Source organism: Capra hircus, chromosome 8 (assembly GCF_001704415.2).
Source record: "Capra hircus breed San Clemente chromosome 8, ASM170441v1, whole genome shotgun sequence".
Lineage (NCBI taxonomy): Eukaryota > Metazoa > Chordata > Mammalia > Artiodactyla > Bovidae > Capra > Capra hircus.
Genome location: NC_030815.1, coordinates 101027673 through 101048088, shown reverse-complemented (window position 1 = coordinate 101048088; position 20416 = coordinate 101027673). Strand labels below are relative to the sequence as shown.

Sequence of the window (20416 nt, the reverse complement as noted above, 5' to 3'; positions counted from 1 at the left end):
GCCAAACCCCTTCTACAGTCTTTCTCCCTTGGGATTGGCTCTCCAGTTAAAAGCATTCTTCTCTGAGGGCTGGTGGTAAAACAGGCCTGGGGATGCCTCCAAGCTTGGGAGGAGCCTGGTCGTGGCTAGTGTGCGGGGTGGCACGTAGTCTATTTCTCTCTGAGGTCTCCAGCAGTGAGGCCACTCCATTCGTTTGCTGGGATCTACCTTTCCTAGCCATTGGGTGGTAAGATCTCAAAGGCTGAGATCAGGTTGTAAGTGCAGGTGAGAGGAGACTAGAGGACCACTGAGTATTTTCTAAATGTTTTAATGGGCCAGGAATTTTCAAATCTGCCTGCACAGAGCAAAGAGCAGTGCTCAGGCTTCACCCAGAATAATTAAAACCAGACTTCAGAGGCAGGGCCCAGGCATCTGTAGTCTTTAAAAAAGATTCTTCAGGTGATTTTAACATTAGGCCAATACAGAAAAGCCTGACTGCCTGATAGCTCAGTTGGTAAAGAATCCACCTGCAACGCAGGAGACCCCAGTTAAAATCCTGGGTCGGGAAGATCCCCTGGAGAAGGGAAAGGCTACCCACTCCGGTATTCTGGCCTGGGCATTTCCATGGACTGTAGAGTCCATGGGGTCGCAAAGAGTCGGACACTAGTGAGCAACTTTCACTCATTCCCTCTCATCTCATCTGTAGCACAGGTAAATTTTCTTTGAATAATTCTGCTGTGAATGGTAGAACATGTTATTTATAAAAATATAAAAGACATGAAATAAAAATACATTATTGCTAATGTTTTGATTGTATTCAAATTTTTTATTTTTTGAAAAACTTAAGACAGTGATTTTAAATAATAAACATGGTATAGTATAGACACTTTTTTTTTTAGACAGTTTATTAAATTTGGACTCCTACAGTTCTGCTGTGATGCTTTCTTCAACATGTATATAATTTCTTATCATTTTATCATCACTTCAAACTTGCTCATAAACAAACAATCGCCCTGTCTGCTTAAGTGAAACTTCATTGGAAGGAAATACTCCACTATCACATAAAAAACACATATACAGAACAGTCATTTATTTTAATATTTACAAACACAAGAAGTTTGTCCAGCCATTTTGGTTCTGCTGTTACACTGCCCATACTGAGATCAGCAAAAAACTAAGGAATAAGCAAGATTTCATTTCAGCAGTGCAAAAGATGGCATCAACCAAACTTCATTAAACAAAACCAACAAATCACAAACATGGTCAGCAAAATTCAGCTTGTATGACAATGACAAATAAATAGAGTGGGTCACAACTAGACTGGTTTTCACTGTGCAACTTTCCTCAGGGAACAATACTACCCCCCATTTCACATAGAAAGGAATATGCATCAAAGCCTTTGTTCATGAAGAAAATGCCCTTCAAACAAATTCATCATAAGGCAAAAAAAAAAAAAAAAAAGAATGAAGCAGTTTGGCCCAGAGAAAGCTTGCATATAATGTGTACACACAGTATGTACAGGTTTACCGATACACTGCAATTTAAACCATGTATATACTCATTACACAATTAAATGAAACTGGCTCAGTGAAGTGAAAAAGTATTCATATAAATATGTAGTTATTGCTAATAAGTGACACATTATGCTTTGACATGGAAACTGCAGAAACAAAAAAAAGTTTGAAGCTGCCATATTGCCAATGTCAGCCCTGCAGCAGGCATTCATACGGACAACATGCCATCCGTTTCTGAAGCAAAAGCAAAAAAATTCCACTACAATAAAAAAAGAGAGAAAAGCTTATGCACTGTCCCTTACATTTTCGCCTTTTTTTTAAAAAAAGAAAAAACAAAAACAAGTCCAGTTCACCACAAGCTAAGCACAACCTGATAAGCGGGTTTAGCGGCATGATGGGGAGAGAATAGTGAAACAGAGCATGCATTTACAACCGGAACTGTTCTAGTCTATTTTGTCATACAAACTGGAATACAAAAATCCAATTTAAATAAGACTAGACTAACAGGAATTTAAAAAAAAAAAACACACACAGTAGACTTAGTTTGATACTGATTAATTTTAAGAGTAAAACTCATTCTGTCCCCTCTTAATACTCTACTGCAATTTATTTCTTGATGGCTAGAATATTTATTTACTTAAAAAAGATATTAAATACCTGTATCATGAAATTACATTCTTTTTAACAATAAGACAGACTGTGTAAGAAAATAGCTCATGTGTGAAATGTGTCTGAAATGCATTTTTCCTCACAACTATCAAAACATTCACTCACACTAAGACAAACCCCCCTCCCCCCAGCCCCTGACAAAAAGTTAAGGAAACATGGGGTGGGTCAGGTGAGGGGCAGGGAAGCAAAGATTCACCAGCACAGTGATTAACAATGGTTCAAGACAGAACCAACAAGAGTTGGTCAAAAAGATGCCTTCGAGACATGGCTACAATTAAAAACCAAACTCAACCACTTTTGGTTCATTGCGGTGAGACCGAAAAAATATTTCTCACAGATTCATATAAATACTAGACTCCAGCTCTCTTGTTATTATTACTTTTAAAGTTTTTTCCGTTTGTTTTTGCAAGGCCTAGCTATCATATTACAATTTATATTTGCTCTGCAACGACTACAAGAGGTAGGCATGAAGCATGAAAAAGTTTCTCAGTTAGTACCTCGTTGTGGGCGCTCCACTGCATAATACCTTTCACTTTAGACATGAAAAGGGATTACACCTTTTAGTCTCTTACCACCCCAACAAAGCTGCTGCCATCTCATACATGTTCTAAAAGAGTGTACTCACCAGTAAGAAACTTTCTCTACTGAAGGATACTGTCATCGTGTTTGTTGCAGAACATTCATTTATATATAGATTTATTTATATATTTTTAAAAAATAAATGACAACAACAAAAACCAAACCCAGGTTCCTAGAACCAATTCTCTTGATTCTCTACTTCCACAAAATAAAATATAACCATTTGGCCAAGACTACAGATGTGTTTTTTTTTTTTTCTTCCTTTCTTTTTTCTTTTCACAGATGCAAGCGCCATGCAAAAATAAATTAAAGAACAGATACCAAAACATTTTACATGTGATAAAACTACTGAAGGTAGATTTTTAAAAGTACTTATATAAAGATAATTTATAATACTTCTCTTTTTTCCTTTATGTACAGTCACAAAGCTGTAGTTATACATCTAGGATTTCTTCAGCTGTGCCTCCACAGCGCAGTCTGTAGCGACCAGTTCTCCAGCTTATCGTTGGGTCCCATAATGCAGACAAAAAAATGTATATTGTCATGGATTCACGGATGAACCAGGCTACTGCATAGTCAAGCTTTGAAAAACACAGCGTGCCACCCTAGGAAGTAGGAACATAAATAATTCACTGACTGATTACAGACCCGGTTAAAAAGTGAGCTACTTCCGCCTAACTCTGTAAAGACACCACAGAAAATCAAGTTTGGGGCTTCCCTGGTGGCTCAGTGGTAAAGAATCTGCCTGCCAATGCAGGAGACGTGGGTTTGATTCCTGATTCCGGGAAGATCCCACATGCTGTGGAGCGATTAAGCCCGTGCGCCACAACTACTGAGCCTGTGCTCCAGAGCCTGGGAACCGCAACTACTTAAGCCTGTAAACCCGTGTTCCACAACAAGAGATGGTAATGCAATGAGAAACCCGTGCACCACCCAGCACAGCCAAATGTAAAATAAATACATAGAAACTATGTCTGTATAACCAGCTGAAAGTTGAAAATCAAGTTCCATTTTGTGTCCACATTCCACTAAGGAAACTAATGCTTAATTTGATTTTAATCTTCACTGGGGGGCTAAAAAATGGCTTTAGATAATGTAACAGTCATGTTATATTGGTTAAGAAAAATGTTCATTAGGAATAGAAGCAGTATTAACATAAACTGCTATCCTAACATATTTTAAGTTTGAAGACTTGTCAATTTGCTTCAACATCATTTTTTTTGGAGTCTTAATGAAAGTGACTGTATAACCAACTGAAAGTTGAAAGTCAAGTTCCATTTTGTGTCCATATTCCACTAAGGAAACTAATGCTTAATTTGATTTTAATCTTCACTGGGGGGCTAAAAAATGGCTCAGACATATTTTCAACTTTTTCTAAATCAAAACTATTTTAGTTTCACCAAATGATCTCCAACCTATCCACATACCTGGACACCCCTGAGTTGAATGTAGTCAAATATAAACCATGCCAGGCAATGACACATGAAAAATACCATAATATCCCATCTGAATACATGGTGGGCTGCCCATCCAATAATTAAACTGGCAACAAAGCATTCTGAAATTGGCTCGCAAATTATTGTAGCAGGAAGCATGTTAATTCGCAGTTTGGTCCACCTTGAAAAAAAAAAAAAGGATTTTCTTTAAACAACAGCCTGATTACAAGACTAATCAATTTTTCTCAAAATGATCAACATTACATCCCATTAAAGGCCTTTTACATAAGCTTTAAAGAGTATTTAATGAATCACTTTTCTATATTTATTTAGTGTCTCAAAGAAAAACGTCTATAAATTTATTTGCATGGCCTATACTCTGATGAGTTAAGATCATAAAATTCCAGGGGTAAAAATGTTAGAAAATAGAGGTCAGCATAAAAAACCGCAAAGTCTCAACATCTGTTTTTTGAAAGCTTACAATGGAAACAAAATATACTGAGACATTAACTTTATTTTAATGAAGAAGTTAACTTCTCTTTTCTGGAATAAAACAAAATCTGACTTTTCATTTTTTTTTTTTTTAAACCAAGTTAAGACCATGTAAAAATACTCCTCATTCCCTTTTTCTTTTAGTAAAGTGTAAAAAGAAGAAAGCCAGCTGACTTACCTGATCATTCTGGACTGAAATTGAGAAATTGAATATGAGCCAGAGTTTTGCATTGCAACTTGAGTGGACATTGCAAACCTCCAACCTCTGAAAATTAAGACAGTTATAAAATGAGCTATGATCATGAACACATACATGCAAGGATGACAGGTTATGTACTTATTCACTACTATAAAGGGTGAGCAGCGTTATTTACAGTAGCCAAGATATGGAAGCAACCTGTCAATCAACAGATGAATGGATGAAGATGTTGTCCATACATACAATGGAATATTGCTTAGCCACGAAAAAGAATGAAATCCTGTCATTTACAACAATGTGGATGGACACAGAGGGTATTATGTTTAGTGAAATAAGTGAGACATAGAAAGATAAATATTCTGTTATCACTTATATGTGGAATTTAAAAAATCAATGAATGACGAAACAAAAAAGAGACTCACAGAGTTAGAGAAGTACTGGTTACCAGTGGGGAGAGGGAAGGAGGGAGGGACAAGATAGAGGAAAAGGATGAAGATATACAGACTACTATGTATAAAATAAATAGGCAACAAAGGTATATTGAATAGAACAGGGAAATACAGTCATAATTTTGCTATAACTTTAAATGGAGTATAATGTATAAAAATACTGAATCACTATGTTGTACACCTAAAACTTTATAATACTGTAAATCAGCTATTCTTTTTTTTTTTTTTCTTTTAAAGTGAGCAACTGCCAGTGTTTAGGGTGAGCCTCGTCCCAGGATAGCACCCTACATAGGGTGTATCATACTTAAACACATTTCAGTCATTACAGAAGCCCATGACAGTACCACTTAAAAACCGGAAGGAACTACAACCCCTCAGTTCACAGCTTAATAAACTTAAAATACAGACATTCTGAAAGTACTAAATGGAGTGGGGCCTGTATTTAACAGTCTCTGAACACTATTAACCAAAAAAAGGAGTAGTGGGGGATATGTATGTGAATATTCAAGAAGAAATATAAACCAAAAGTGGCATTCCATATCTCACGAGAAACAATATGAAACCATGGACCACTAACACCACCAGATGATAAGTTTGAAAACATACTTCAACTTTTAAGATCACATCTTCAGTAAATTACCACACAAGGAAACAACCCCCTTTAAAAAAGCAAATGAGTGTCATTTTGTGATAGAAAAGTGTGATTAAGCCAATCATGAATCATTAGGTAGCTTCTTAGCAAAGTATCAAATAATCTACTGAGAAATTTCAAAATTTGAAATCTCATTCTTTAAATTTTCACCTACTGGCTTTATGACTGCACTGATACTTTTAATTCTTGTAAAACACATAAACATTTACATTCATAATAATGAAAATTTACAGTCACAGAGAAGCTTCAATTTAACCACTTCAAACACATACATTTTTTAAGAGTTTAAATGTATTTATTTTATTTTTTAAATTGAAGTACAGTTAATTTACAATTATAGTTTTCAAGTGCACAGCAAAGTGATTCAGTATTTACTGGGTTGGCCAAAAAGTTCATTTGGGGTTTTCCCATAATATCTTACTATATATGTGTGTGCTAAACAGTAGGCCCTTGTCTACTTGTTTTATAAATGATGGTGTTGGTTTAGGTCGAACCAGGTCTTGTTCGATTCTTGTGGTTCCATGGACTGTAGTCCACCAGTTTTCTCTGTCCATGGGATTTCCCAGGCAAGAATATTGGAAGGGGTTGCCATTTCCTTCTCCAGTGAATCTTTCCTACCAGGGATCATACCTGCATTGCAGGCAGATTCTTTACCACTGAGCCACCAGGGAAGTCCCCTATTTTACATATAGTAGTGTATATATGTTAACCCCAAACTCCTAATTTATCTCCTTCTCCTGACCTCCACTATCCCCTTTGGTAAACATTAAGTTTGTTTTCTACATCTGTGAGTTTGATATTTGTCTTTCTCTGTCTGACTTACTTCACTCAATATGATAACCTTTAGGTCCGTCCATGTTGCTGCAAAAGACAGTATTTCATTCTTTTTTATGACTGAGTAACATTCCATTACATATTCAGATCACATCTTCATCCATTCATCTGTCGATAGGCATGTGAGTTGCTTCCATGTCTTGACTATTGCAAATAGTGCTGCTATGAACACTGGGATAAATATATCTTCAGATTAAGACTTTTCTTCAGAAATATGCCCAGGAGTGAGACTGCAGGATCATATAATAACTCTATTTTTAGTTTTTTAAGTAAATTCCATATTGTTTTTGAAACCACATTAATTTGAAGAATGTAGAGAAATTAGAACATTTATTTGCTTCATTAGTGTGTACCTGAATAATTAGTAGGAATTACATTCTAAAAGTACTAAACTATTCTGTACTTACTAGCAAAAAATAAAATAGCGCTTAATCCACAGGTTTAACAAACAGAAAAAGCCAACATAAGTTCGGAAATAAAAAATACAACAACCTAATTTAATTTAGTTTTCTTACCGGTCAGCTATTGCTTTGGCCATAAAGTAATCTTCAGCAATATACTGAGCAAAAGCTATAAGCCCTCCTGCTTGATCTAACACATCCTTTCTCATTAAACAAGACATTCCTGTCACACATTTGAAACCAGTGACATTGGCAGAGATATAGGACCTTGGATGAGAGGTTCCAAAATACACCTGCCAAGACAAAACCGGAAACATACATGTACAATTAGAAGTTTATGTTAGAAGTATGATGTTTATAAATTCCTTTTCCTAATGAACTTAAGAATGATAGGGTGAACAGTCTATTATTCTTACATACACTACTTGAATAAACAGTGGTACAAAATAATGTTTACATATAGCAAGCAGTCAGTAATTTCTAATTTGATTGACTACTCTTGTTATTATCACTTTTACAAAGAAGTAGTATGTACTTCGTGGAGGGAAAAGTACACTTTATTCTCAAATAAATACTGTCTTTCCTAAAACTCCAAGATTTAAAGATTTATTGAAGTAAAACAATTTGGATTTAAATAACAGAGGTGAAAATATCACTTACTGATATACAATATTCATGTTTAATGTATCCTCTTTTCATACTCTTCACATAAATATACACACATCTACACACACAGGTCTATGTACATATGTGTATGTGTACATGTATGCACGTGGCTATACACACACAATACTCACAGGCACATCAACCAAAAGAACAATCCTATTTCTTAATTTCTTTTGCTGTATATTTTTGTAGTTAGCTGTTTCCTGCCCAAGTCACTAAGCTCAAATTCCCCATTATTCAGTGTGTTTTTCATAAACAGGGTGAACACTAATAGTCTCCCATTTACCGCCCCTTTCATAACGTGCTTTGGAGTCATCAAAAGTGCAAACTGCTAAACTAAGGGTAGAATAAAATGGTCATCCAAACTTACCCAACTTCTCAGATATAAAACCTATTTATTATTTATGTCTTAAGTATGTTGCCTTTCTAATTAGTCATCTCTGTATCCTAGGGGGATTGGTTCTAGAAGCCCTGGACCAAAATTCTGCCACTATACTTTCTGTGTATTATCTATATCTGTCAGATTACTTACCACACCTAATACAATGTAAATACTACGTAAATAGTTGCTGGCTCAAGGCAAATTCACATTTGGCTTTTGCAACTTTTTTTTTCAAATACTTTGAGTCTATAGCTGGTTGAAGCCACAGATGTAGAACTCACAGATATGGAGGGCAATAGCACCTCGAAATGGAGAGAAGTGATCTTTCTTAACGGCAGAAATCACATACATGGCATAGAATAAGCTAATAATCACAGACGATTCAGAATGCGATTCTTGCTACCTAACCTATGCCCAGACTGGAATGAAGCCCTAGTATTTGTGGGATAGAACTGAACCAAACTTCTAAAACTAAAAGCACCTATCTTAATTCCTTAAGCAGTTATTAAGTGAGGTTTTAGGAATAAGGTGGGACTGGGCACTGTGATGAAGGCTCCCATGATTTCTTTATAGACTGGAATAATTCCTCGGGCCTATCTCCATTCACTTTAAGTAATGATGACTTTCAGGGATTAAACCTAAACTGAGGGAGTGAGTATATCTGGGAGATATCTATTATTGACATACATATCAAGTTGGATATTTCCAAAACAAAAGCATAACATGGAGCATAAGAATAAAAAGCATTTAATTTTAAAGTAACTACCTAGAGTTTCTTTACTAAACAAAAATTGTGGTATCTGGGCTTCCCCAGTGGCTCAGTGGTAAGCTCTGCTTGCAGTGCAGGAGATGCCGGAGACTCAGCCGATCCCTGGGAGGAGGGCATGGTAATCCATTCCAGTATTCTTGCCAGGAAAATCCCACGGACAGAGGAGCCTGGCAGGCTATAGTCCATGGGGTCACAAAAGAATGGGATAGAATGGAAGCAACTAAGCATGCATACATGTATGATTCACACTGCCAAAGGCTGAATGCAAGTTTCTACGCTGTACCCTTTACCCTCAAATGGTTGCAATTCAAAAGAATATAAATACAGATATGCTTCAGGTTGGTATATTTGGAGATTGAAACGGTATACCCTTCTGTTATAACATTAAGACAAGTCTTTTCTCCTAATGTTTAACAGTACATGAATGGTGAAGTATAGGATACACTTACATAACAAACTATGATCAAGCCAATAAAAATTACTTTTATAAAATAATATTAATGATATGGGGAACAGTTTATGAAGTAACTAAAATAAGATACAAATTACTTTTGGTATAATCTCAACTTTGCTTTTTAGAAAGTAAACAGAGGGGGAAAAGTCTTGATGCTAAAATAAACTAATTTTTTAAAATAGAAACTTCCTCTAACTGGTAGGGTTCTGGGAGTGGTTTGTGTTTTGATTTATTCTGCTCATTATACTTCCTCCTAACTTATAGTTTCCTACACGTAAGTCTGTATATTGTTAAGCTGTGGAGTAAAAATGGAAAACACGAGTTGTTCAGATAATTTTAGAAACCTGTTGTAGAAGGAAATCAAGTGGATTTTACAGTGATTCATATGAGCAATTTTCCTTTTTTTTGTATATACTGAAACACTTCATGATACTTAAGATGCATAATTTGCAGACTGGATCTTTGAAAGAACTATATAACACATACTTTTATGTAAGTCGGTAATCCGGAACTGAACTCAAGAATTGAAAGTAAGGACCACACGGAAAAAGAATATACTGTGCTAAGCTGGTAATAAGACCACAAGGCATTTCCTGGGCACATCTGTTCCTTGCCAGGGCACAGGAAGTTCAGTTGGGAGGGATTCCGGGGCCCTAAGCATTTCTTCACTAATGAAAACAGCTGCTCTCAACTTGAGGCTGCCAGTACTCAGCAGGTTGTGTGTGTGCTAAGTCACTTCCGTCGTGTCCAACTTTTTGTGACGCTATAGACTGTAACCTGCCAGGTTCCTCTGTTCACGGGATTCTCCAAGTAAGAATACTGGAGCGGGCGGCCATGCCCTTCTCCAGGGGATCTTTCTGACCCAGGAATTGAACCTGCATCCCTTACGTCTCCTGCACTGGCAGGTGGGTTCTTTACCACTAGTGCCACCTGGGACGCTCACTCAGCAGGTTAAAGCAGACTTAATACAGTTAACTTCAGGACTTCCCTGGTGGCTCAGAGGTTACAGTGTCTACCTGGAATGCAGGAGACCAGGGTTCGATCCCTGGTTCGGGAAGATCCCCTGGAGAAGGAAATGGCAACCCACTCCGGTACTCTTGCCTGGAGAATCCCAAGGAGGGAGGAGCCTGGCAGGCTACAGTCCATGGGGTCACAAACAGTCGGACACTGAGTAACTTCACTTTCATTTTCAGGCACCTCAGCCCAACTCTCAGCATAGCCTCAAGCTTCTGGGAGATTAGGGACCTGATTATACAAGCATATTATCTATAGGCATTGTACTTACCTGTTCTAAAGTAGCAGCAAAGCCCTGTCTGTCTGCTACATATGGCAGCCCGTGAACCAGCCCTACTTTTTCTGTCATTTGGTTAACCATGTCCGTGAGTGTGTCTGGAATCACTATGATGCAAAAGAAAAAGGTACAGAGGGAGAGGGGAAAAAAATTTCCTTTTAGTAAAATGCCCATGAATGTAATATATTCTGTGAGTACTAAATTCTTAATAAATGTTTTCTTTGAATATAGGTCTAATAAAATGAATCTCAATCACTTTTCCGAGTAGAATAGAAAATTTCAAAAAGGGTAATATATGGTAGGGAATTTATTCTGGACCTTTGCAGGCTGTTAAATACCTAATATGTACCAGAGGTGGGAGGTATCTTGAAAACGTTAGCAGTCCTTGTTTCTGAACCTCCAGACTGGAGTAATGGACAATGTGTCCTAGTGGAAAAGGTATAGTAGCGGAAGTCCAAGGACCTCAGTATTCATTCTGGCTCCTGCATTGCAATCACAGGAAATGAGCCTCCTCTTTCTGAGAGTAGGAGATGTTCTTTCTCTTAAAACTGCTAATTAGAACTGAATGAGAATATACCTGATGGAGGTTTGTACACTGAAAACATAACAAATATATGACGGTAAACAATTTAAGACAGCAAATGTGAAAAATGAACCTAATCTCTGACCAAGAACTGTTAGTCCTGTAATGATCTAATTAAGTCGAAGTGCCACATTTACTACTAATTTTCAAATTTTAAGCTGATAAAATTTAAATCATTGTCCCATTTCTAAAGAGAAAAAAATCTCATATGATTTTACAGGTCTTCATTTTTATTTCCTTCAAGTGTTTAAGAACTCAATCTACTGTATAAAAGTGCATTTGGGCCTTATTTATACAAGTCGTCTGGGAAGTGCTTCTCAACTGCTGCCCTGCAGGTGACAGGTGGCGTATCCAGAGACAGTTCTGATCGTCACAACCAACAGAGATGTGCTACTGGTAGGGGCCAGGGATGCTGCTAAACATCTGCAGGACGGCTCTGACTACAAAGAAGTACCCAGGCCCAAGGTGCTGAGGTTGAGAAAACTGAGGTATTAGAATATAATGGAATCATATGGAACACTGAAATTATAAGTATAAATGTTTTTAAAATCCAAATATACAAATTATAATTTCAATATATAAAAGGTGTCCTGCAAAAATCTGTTAAGTAAAAAGCCATGAATGTGTTCTAAAAATGCATGTAATTCCAGTAAAATATGTATCAATTAACTTCTATCCCTTTGCATGAGATAGTATATTGCACATGCCACAGACAAATTAAAGTAAAAGATGAATATCACTTGAATAAGGGAAAACGTAGACCCATGAAAAAGCTGATTATACCACAGTTGTGGTATAATGTACCACAACTATTTTTTTTTTTTAATGTTTGGAATTTTCTCTTCAAAATGAAAGCATTTTCATATGCGTAACATTCTAGTTTAGCATAAAAAAACTTCAAAATTTTAGTAAGTATAACTTGACATACTACCATGAAATAATGATAAAATCACTTACTTTATTAGGTAAACTAATATGATTGATAAATGTATTTTCAGGTTGCTCTTGGCATTTTATTATTGAATGAATAATTTTATAAAATAAGTAAGAAAAAACCTTACCTCTTATTCCACTATCACAAATCCATATAAGATCATACTTCGCAACTTCATATCCTGGCATTAAATTATTAATCTTAGGATTAATGCCAACCTTTTTGCCACCTAAAATTTTAAAAGTATAGCAGTGAACAATTCATGCCATATTGAAAATATTTTCTATTATACATATACTTAGGAGAAGTGAAAAGTGCTTGCATATTTAATAATTAAAACAAATATACTTTAACATCATGCTTCTTATTATTCATAATAACATATTTAGAAAAAAGTTATTCATTCTCAAAAAGAAAGTACATCATTTATCTTTGAAAATTCATTAGTTTCAGTTTTCTAATTCAGAGCTTGTGTTAATGGTAAACATTAATAAACATTTAATAGCAAGTATATCTCTAACGAGCATTTAGAATAAGTCTGTAGGTTTTGGGGAAAATATTCTTTTTGCAATATTATAAGAATGAATTCTACCACTCAATCTCAATTATAATCAATGAGATATAGAAAAGGCCATAGATTGAAATTATTAAAGAAACAAAAATAACAGATTCTCATGTGTGGCTGATGAGTAAAACATAATCTGGGATAATTTTGTTAATCCCTGATATGAAAAACAAAATTTGTATTTATAACTTGTCTTATCCTTGTGAAAGGATAGAAACACCTTTTACTATATCTAACAAATATGCATAAAGCAAATATGTTAATAACTTTAATGGTGTCTAGAACCCTAATCTATAGTTTAATGCAAGGAAGATTACTGATACTTAATATATTAAAGCAAAAAGGTTATTGTAAAATTTGTTACTTACCTATAAACAATCTAGCATCAACATTTGGATATTTTCCAAGAAGCTTCTTACACACATCAATGGCTGGATCATCATGGTCTTGGACACAGAGGAGTACTTCATACTAGTCAAAGAACATATTTTATGTAAATTAACCTCTTACAAAGATAATCACTTATTATTAGCACTTACTGGTGGATCAAAAAGCATTAAGAAAAACAAGCAATTGTATACACAAAGTTTAGAAGTTAAGAGAGTATTCATAATGGATGCAAACACTTAAGGGATTATCAAGTGTTGCTTTAACTGAGAGCAACTTCTCCAGAAGTGGCCTGTTTGCCAGCCAAAGAGAGAATGAAGAGATTGGCAGGGCCCACAGCTGAAGCATGGCTGGATTCCCAGCTTCTCCATGCCATCATCACTGAAAATCTACCAAATGCTCACAGGGTGGCCAGCAGTGTAAAAGCAACACAGAAAGCCAGAGAAATGAACACACCCTTTGTTGTCTAGAAGCCTTGTCTCTGAACTTACTATTATTTTATCAAGGTGCTAAAAATTACATATCAAAGACCATTATGATACATTTAAAGGGCTTTCCCAAACTCTCTCAAGACTATTTTCTGTTGAATAATAATTTTCTGAAAATAGAATCTGACTTGATTAAAAATGCAGGGATTCCCAGGTAGCTCAGTGGTAAAGAATCTACCTGCCAAAGCAAGAGACACAGGGGACACAGGTTCCATCCCTGATTTGGGAAGATCCTCTGGAGGAGGAAATGGTGACCCACTCCAGTATTCTTGCCTGGGAAATCCCCAAAACAGAGGAGCCTGAGGGGGTTGCAGAGTTGGAAGCGACTGAAAGCACACACGTGTGCACACACACACACACACACAGAGGTATGCACGCATCCTTCTAAGAGCATGCTTAGCCTTTTAACTATGAAAACACCCAGGATTTAATTTTGCTCAGAGCTATGTTTACTCTGACAGTAAATTACGGAAGTCATTCCTTAGCACTTGGCTGGCTGTGTCAAAACCATCCTGGGACAGTTTTTTTCCAGAAAGAGAATACTGGGCCCCATCCTTAAACTTCTGAATCAGAATCTCTGAGGTGATTCTGACACATAACCAGGTTTATAAAATCCTGAGCTCTAAGTTACGATTTTTTGTAAACTACTAAATTTTTTCCACAGTGTTTGCTTTCATACATAAAGATGTTCCTGTATTAGTGTGTGGGCTATGTATTCTAAGCCGCAACTTTTTTCAAAAGTGGTGATAAATTCACACTGACTCTAAAGCAAATTTCCTACCAAACTCTCTTTCTAAGATAGACTGAACATTTTTAAGCAGAGGAGGAAAAGTTAATTATGTCCACGAAAAAAGATAACAAAGTTATATGATCTAAAAACTACAAAGGTGGCTCAGCGGTAAAGAATCCATTTGCAATGCAGGAGATACAGGTTCAGCCCCTGTGTGGGTAAGATCCCCTGGAGAAGGAAACGGTAACCCACTCCGGTCTTCTTGCCTGGGAAATCCCATGGACAGGGGAGCCTGGTCAGCTACAGTCCGTGGGGTCACAAAGAGTCGGACACAACTAAATAACTAAACAAAAAATAGCATACAAGGCAGAAGGTGATGGGAAGGCTTGTTTGCTTTAGTTCCATTGATAAGCATACACAAGTAAAAAGTGTGGGAAAAATGCACACAGTGCCTTGAGTGCAATAATTAATTACTGTTCGCCTAATATACAGTATCTCAGCAAAAAGTGGCAGCATAGAATTTAATAGTTGAGCACTTAAGGACCAGGACTAAGGTAAATGAAAGTTTAGCTAACAAGGTAAGATTTTTTTTTTCAAGTGAAAAAAAAAAAGTTTTCTTAATATTTTAAGTAGAGGGGCAAGCAATGTACACTTTCCTCATACTTCCTATCTGTAGTTATTACACATTCCATCCAATATCTACCTTCATGATGACTGACCAAAATTACCACCTGAGAGGTACAGAAATAACTAAGCAATTTTACAGCCACTGGTCTCCAGAAATCACATAAAAATCTGAGAACAGGATGAGCATCATTCCTGCCACACCCTAAAATTTCTTCAAAGGTTGACTCTAAGTCCCATAATACGTCAGCCACCTTCCCAACCAAAATTTTTGCTTGAACCTCCAAGAGGCAGTGACCTTAATGATGAAGATTAGAAAGGTTAAGTGGCTTCCCGGATGGCTCAGAAGGTAAAGAATCCACCTGCAATGCAGGAGACAAAGGAGATTCGAGTTCGATCTCTGGGTCAGGAAGATCCCTCAGAGGAGAAAATGGCCTGGGAAATCTCACGGACAGAGGAGCCTGGTGGGTTACAGTCCAAAAAGTCACAAAGAATTGAACACGACTGACCACACATGCACACACGCAAGTGACTTTTCAAAGAGTGTAAATAATGATTCGCTTTCCTACTACAGTGAGCCTCTCAGTCACACTTGCTGTAAAGAGTTTATTGTTTTTTCAAACACTGCATAGTTTTATGCTTTTAGAGTTTATGCTGTTATACAGGTGTTTTAAGTGAATATAGTGAAAGAAAATGTTTACAAGTAATACAACTCCATAAAATAGTATTAAAAAAGCTACTTTCAGCTATTTCCCCAGCAAAAGAAAACCCTGTAATATAGCACTAGATATCTGCTTGATGGAAAGATAAGGGCTACAGCAGGTTGCAGCACAACTTTTCCAGTGCTTACAGTGTGAGTATAAGTAAGGGAGGTGTGTGTGTCTATCAGCCATTCAGTCAGGTCCAGCTCTTGCTACCCTATGGACTGCAGCCCACTAGGCTCCTCTGCCCTTGGAATTCTCCAGGCAAGAATACTGGAGCGAGTAGCTATTTCCTTCTCCAGGGAATCTTCCCAAATTCAAATGCAAGATTTAGAATTTTTGAAAAATTGATTATACATCTTGAACTTAACTTCAAATGAAAAATAAATACCTCCTTATTAGCCAAAAAAGGTAAATGAAATTCAATTTACATCATCTGAAAAACGTTCAGACTCGTATTAAATAACTTTTGCTTTGTTGTTTCTGATATCGAAACTTAAACCAAACTGGAGGTAGGATTTCAAGTTTTCTCTGAAGTGTTAGATTTTAACCAGGAACCTTCACTTTCAGCTCCGTGTTTGAGCTCTGGGTTTGACACAGCCCAAACATGTAATTTGCTAGGAATCTCTGTATTTGAATAGTTAAATCATGCCAACTATACTGCAACTGGTAAACACAAGATAGTAAGTTGGTTAAAAGTTTTCTTAGCTGACACAAGAATAATTTTTCAGATATGTTTATACTATCAAAAGGACATAAACGCATGGTCAAAAATAAAGCATTTATTAAAAATATTATACTTTAAAAATATTTTAAGAAAACATTTATTTTATAAATCTGAAAGAAATACAAGGCATAGTAAATTCCACTATAAATGGGCACAGTAATAAATATATAAAATCCAGAAATAATCCCAGAATATTGTAGATGAGGTTAGCCTCATCTTAGTAAGCTTTCTATACAAATAGCTAAACTAAATTTCCCTTTTGCTTTCCAAACAGTGAAATGACTGAAAGGCTAAGTCCAGGAGAGGTATAGACAATCTGTAAACTGCAATTTGGTCCTTTGACATTTAAGAATGAACTATCTGAAACTGCAATAATCATAAATGTTACTCCCATGAATAAATTTAGATGCATAAATGATGCTCAATTTAGATATATAAATTAGTATTAGAAAAGTCTCCTCACTGATTCAGTCCTGTAGATATTAGGACTAAAAACTCTGTACTGTAGTAAACCACATAAAATATTCTCTTAAAGTAGAAAAATATTAACACATATTAATCAATTATATTGCATATCAAGTAGGAATATCTTGAACCATTTATAAATAACTACACATGTTTAAAGAAAAATGTTATGATGATATTTAGATTACAGCAGAATATAGTAAGTTCTGTTACAGGATGGACTTAGACCCCAAATGTCTAGAATAGTCTCTGCCACTGAGTAAATAATGAACTATTTGTTAATACATCTGTCCTAGGGTAACTTTTGAGTGAAAGATAGATGCTTCCTTTGAGTGAAGGGAAGATACCTTGTAAGAAAATAGCTCTGAATTCAAAGTTGTGACAAGTTATTATTACAACTTACTTACTTTCAAGAACTATATAGTTTATATAATTTTTCAAATTTATCTGGTAAAATTCTAGTCTTTCAAACTTAATAGTTTTATTACATGTATTATGCTGATCTTTCAATAATTGAACCTATTCTCAATCTTTAAAAATTTTTTATTGTCATCATTGACAATAAAGAATCCAAGCATGGCACCAGACTTTCAACACTGTAAACCCATCTCCTATTTGCAAAAAAGAAAAGAAAATCACAGTTACCATAACCTCAATCTATTAATAACTCTGATCATTGCCGGGAGCCAGCACGAGGAATCCCGCCCGTGGCAAAGGTCATGAGGTTAAGGGGCCCAACAGGCAAAGGTGAGTCAGGCCTTAAGGGAACTCGCTGGATCTGCTCATGCATCTGCCCCCAAACCAAGTCTGCCTGCCTTACTGCGTTATGCTTTCACCTACTCTTCTGACATTAACAGGGGCTATCCCTGACCACCTTTCTCTGGAAAATTAACTTAGAGCTCCAGATAATAGTCTCCTGCATATAAAAGGAGTGTCTCAGGTCAAACCTCTCTGCTGGCAGACTAGCTTGTGTGACAGGATTATCCATACTCTTGCTACTACGTACATGATTGTTTACAACCTCTCAACCATAAACAGCACAGAGAGTTTGGAGTATTTTGAAAGTCTTAGTTAGCATAGGGTTTTTCTAAAGATAAAAATTATGTTGGTGAAGGGTTTCATTGCTGAGTTAATGACTGCCGCCAGGCCTCCATATCTTTAGGCACCTGGGAGTATATTAATCGATGTAATTGGAATGTAGAAAAAGAAATATAGTAGTTTTGATGTTAGCAATACTAGACTTTTGAGTTAATGAATTTTCTCTTTTGTTATAGATCACTGTACTGCTCTTTCTTTGTTATAAATCATTGTGTCCTTCCTGTGTAAGAATGCAACTTTATCACTATTTTAAGACTAAATAGATCTTAAGGGGAAACAAGTTTTCTGATTGATTAACCTTTATCAATAGAAAGAAAGGTGGGGCCATAAAATGTTAATCGGTCTCCAGACCAGAAGATATTGTGAACAAACGTAAGACCCTTGTAAAAACAAAGATATGCTGAGAACACATTTATCTCTATGTACAACTAAAAGTATAAAAATGGACCTGGAAAATAAAGAAACGGACCAGTTCCTGGAAAGACTGGTTTCCCCCGTGTGGTCTTTTCTCATTCTCTTCTTTTCTGGCTGAATTCCCATCTGGAGCGCGGAGGCTCGCCAAGCCTACTAATTTTGCCTGGGCTTCTAAGATCTGAATGGGGGGGCACTTTGTGTCCCCACTCCTTCAGGAGACCGGGAAGACGCCTGTGGCCTACGTAGGTGGTGCAAACTCCTTGTCTCACACTTTTATTGGTTTTCTGCGTAAACCAAGTTATTCAGCCTCTTTTCTCCACTAATTTTCCTACTCGACTATTCTTTCCTAATCTCTCTTTATATTTCTAATTAAATAGTTCTTTCTTAGGATGCTGACTTCGTCCCTGCTTCGAATTCCCTGGATCCACTGGGGATGGACCCCGGCAGATGATTAATTTTAAAATTCTTCATATGGCTGGAATTTACTAAAGTAAAGCCATCAGGCCACTTGAGATGCAGATTACTGCATCTTCCTGATATGGCTGAACTTCCCTCTAAATGCCTTCTTTTATACTGATGCCAAATAAATAATTGATTTTGTGAAAAATGAGTTTTATTTTTTATTATTATATTTTTCTAAGAAAAATTTCCCCAAGGAATAAATATCAATATAAGGTAGATTTATAAGATATTTAAAGCACAAATATCTTTTAGGGCACTTAGTATAATAACAGTCTCACCAAACTTTAAACCTAGAAATTCAGAACAAGTATCAGTAATAAACCTTTTTGCATATGTCTAAAACTAAACAAAATTTTAGAATTTCATGTTTTATATATATAGTGTGTGTGTGTGTGTCTGTGTGTGTATGCATGTGTGTGTGTGTGTGTGTGCATGTGTGCTCAGTGGCTTCAGTCATGTCTGACTCTTTGTGATTCCATGGACAGTACCCCGCCAGGCTCTTCTGTCCATGGGATTCTCCAGGCAAGAATACTAGACTGGGTGGCCATGCCCTCCTCCAGGGGATCTTCCCCACCCAGGAATCGAACCTGCATTTCTTGCTCTCCTGCATTGTCAGGTGGGTTTTTTTTTTTTTATCACTAGCACCACCTGGGAAGCCACATGTATATTTCCAAATGGCCTATGAGGTTCCACATCAAATTAAGAGAGAAAAAGAGGTATATCTAGAACAAAAATATTTCTGTACTTTTGGAAAACAATGTTTACATTTGACAAATAGAGAATATTAAAGTCTGCTGGGCTTGGCAGTTATACAAATGTTCATTTCATGACTACATGCCTCCTTGATGACACAAACAACTCATGCTTCACACTCAGATTTGTGCAATTTCAGTGGTTTAATTTGTCACTGGTAGAATAGCCACTGCGCTCGGTCTTTTAAAAGCAAGTAAAATGCTGTGAGACCAACATTTTCCTTTAGAGTGTAGGCACTCTGCACTTTTGCTCTGTTTTCTAAATGTTCTATTTACACAACTAACAATTCTTTTATAATTAGAAAATAAAATTGTGAACTAAAAAAGAATAAAAATAATCTTTTGCATAGAATATTATGCATTTTTGTAATGTGTCCAAACAAGTTTCTCCTTAACCACATAAATACCTTAATGACATAATTAAGTGGAAAAGAACTAAGTGACAAAAATCTAAGTGAAAAACTTGAGCTCTGGAGAGCAATACAACTCAATACAATACAATTCAATTCCAAATTGTATTTTAAAAAAAACCTCATTCAGAAGAATAAATTGATTATTGATTCATCCCACATGTTCATAATTAATGGATACATATGTTCCTGGGTTATTTTAAGAAACTCTTTAAACCCACAGCTAACTTCAGAAACTATTTAAATGTCGTGACTATCATCCTACAAGAATGGCGACATAAAAATTTCTTAACTAAGTTTCAAGAGTGGT

At 36.2% G+C, this 20416-nt stretch overlaps 1 protein-coding gene across 1 annotated transcript in view; it reads right to left on the bottom strand.

Annotated features, from left to right (window-relative positions):
* The window catches only part of UGCG (UDP-glucose ceramide glucosyltransferase), a 38548-nt gene continuing 18911 nt past the window's right edge, over nt 780-20416 (bottom strand). Inside the window, exons 3-9 of the mRNA XM_018052597.1 lie at nt 13217-13319; nt 12411-12512; nt 10761-10873; nt 7319-7497; nt 4848-4934; nt 4169-4358; nt 780-3346 (exon numbers count right to left, since the gene is read on the bottom strand). Coding sequence (XP_017908086.1) covers nt 3176-3346; nt 4169-4358; nt 4848-4934; nt 7319-7497; nt 10761-10873; nt 12411-12512; nt 13217-13319 — 945 coding nt within the window. The 3' untranslated portion in view covers nt 780-3175. The remainder of the gene's footprint in view (nt 3347-4168; nt 4359-4847; nt 4935-7318; nt 7498-10760; nt 10874-12410; nt 12513-13216; nt 13320-20416) is intronic.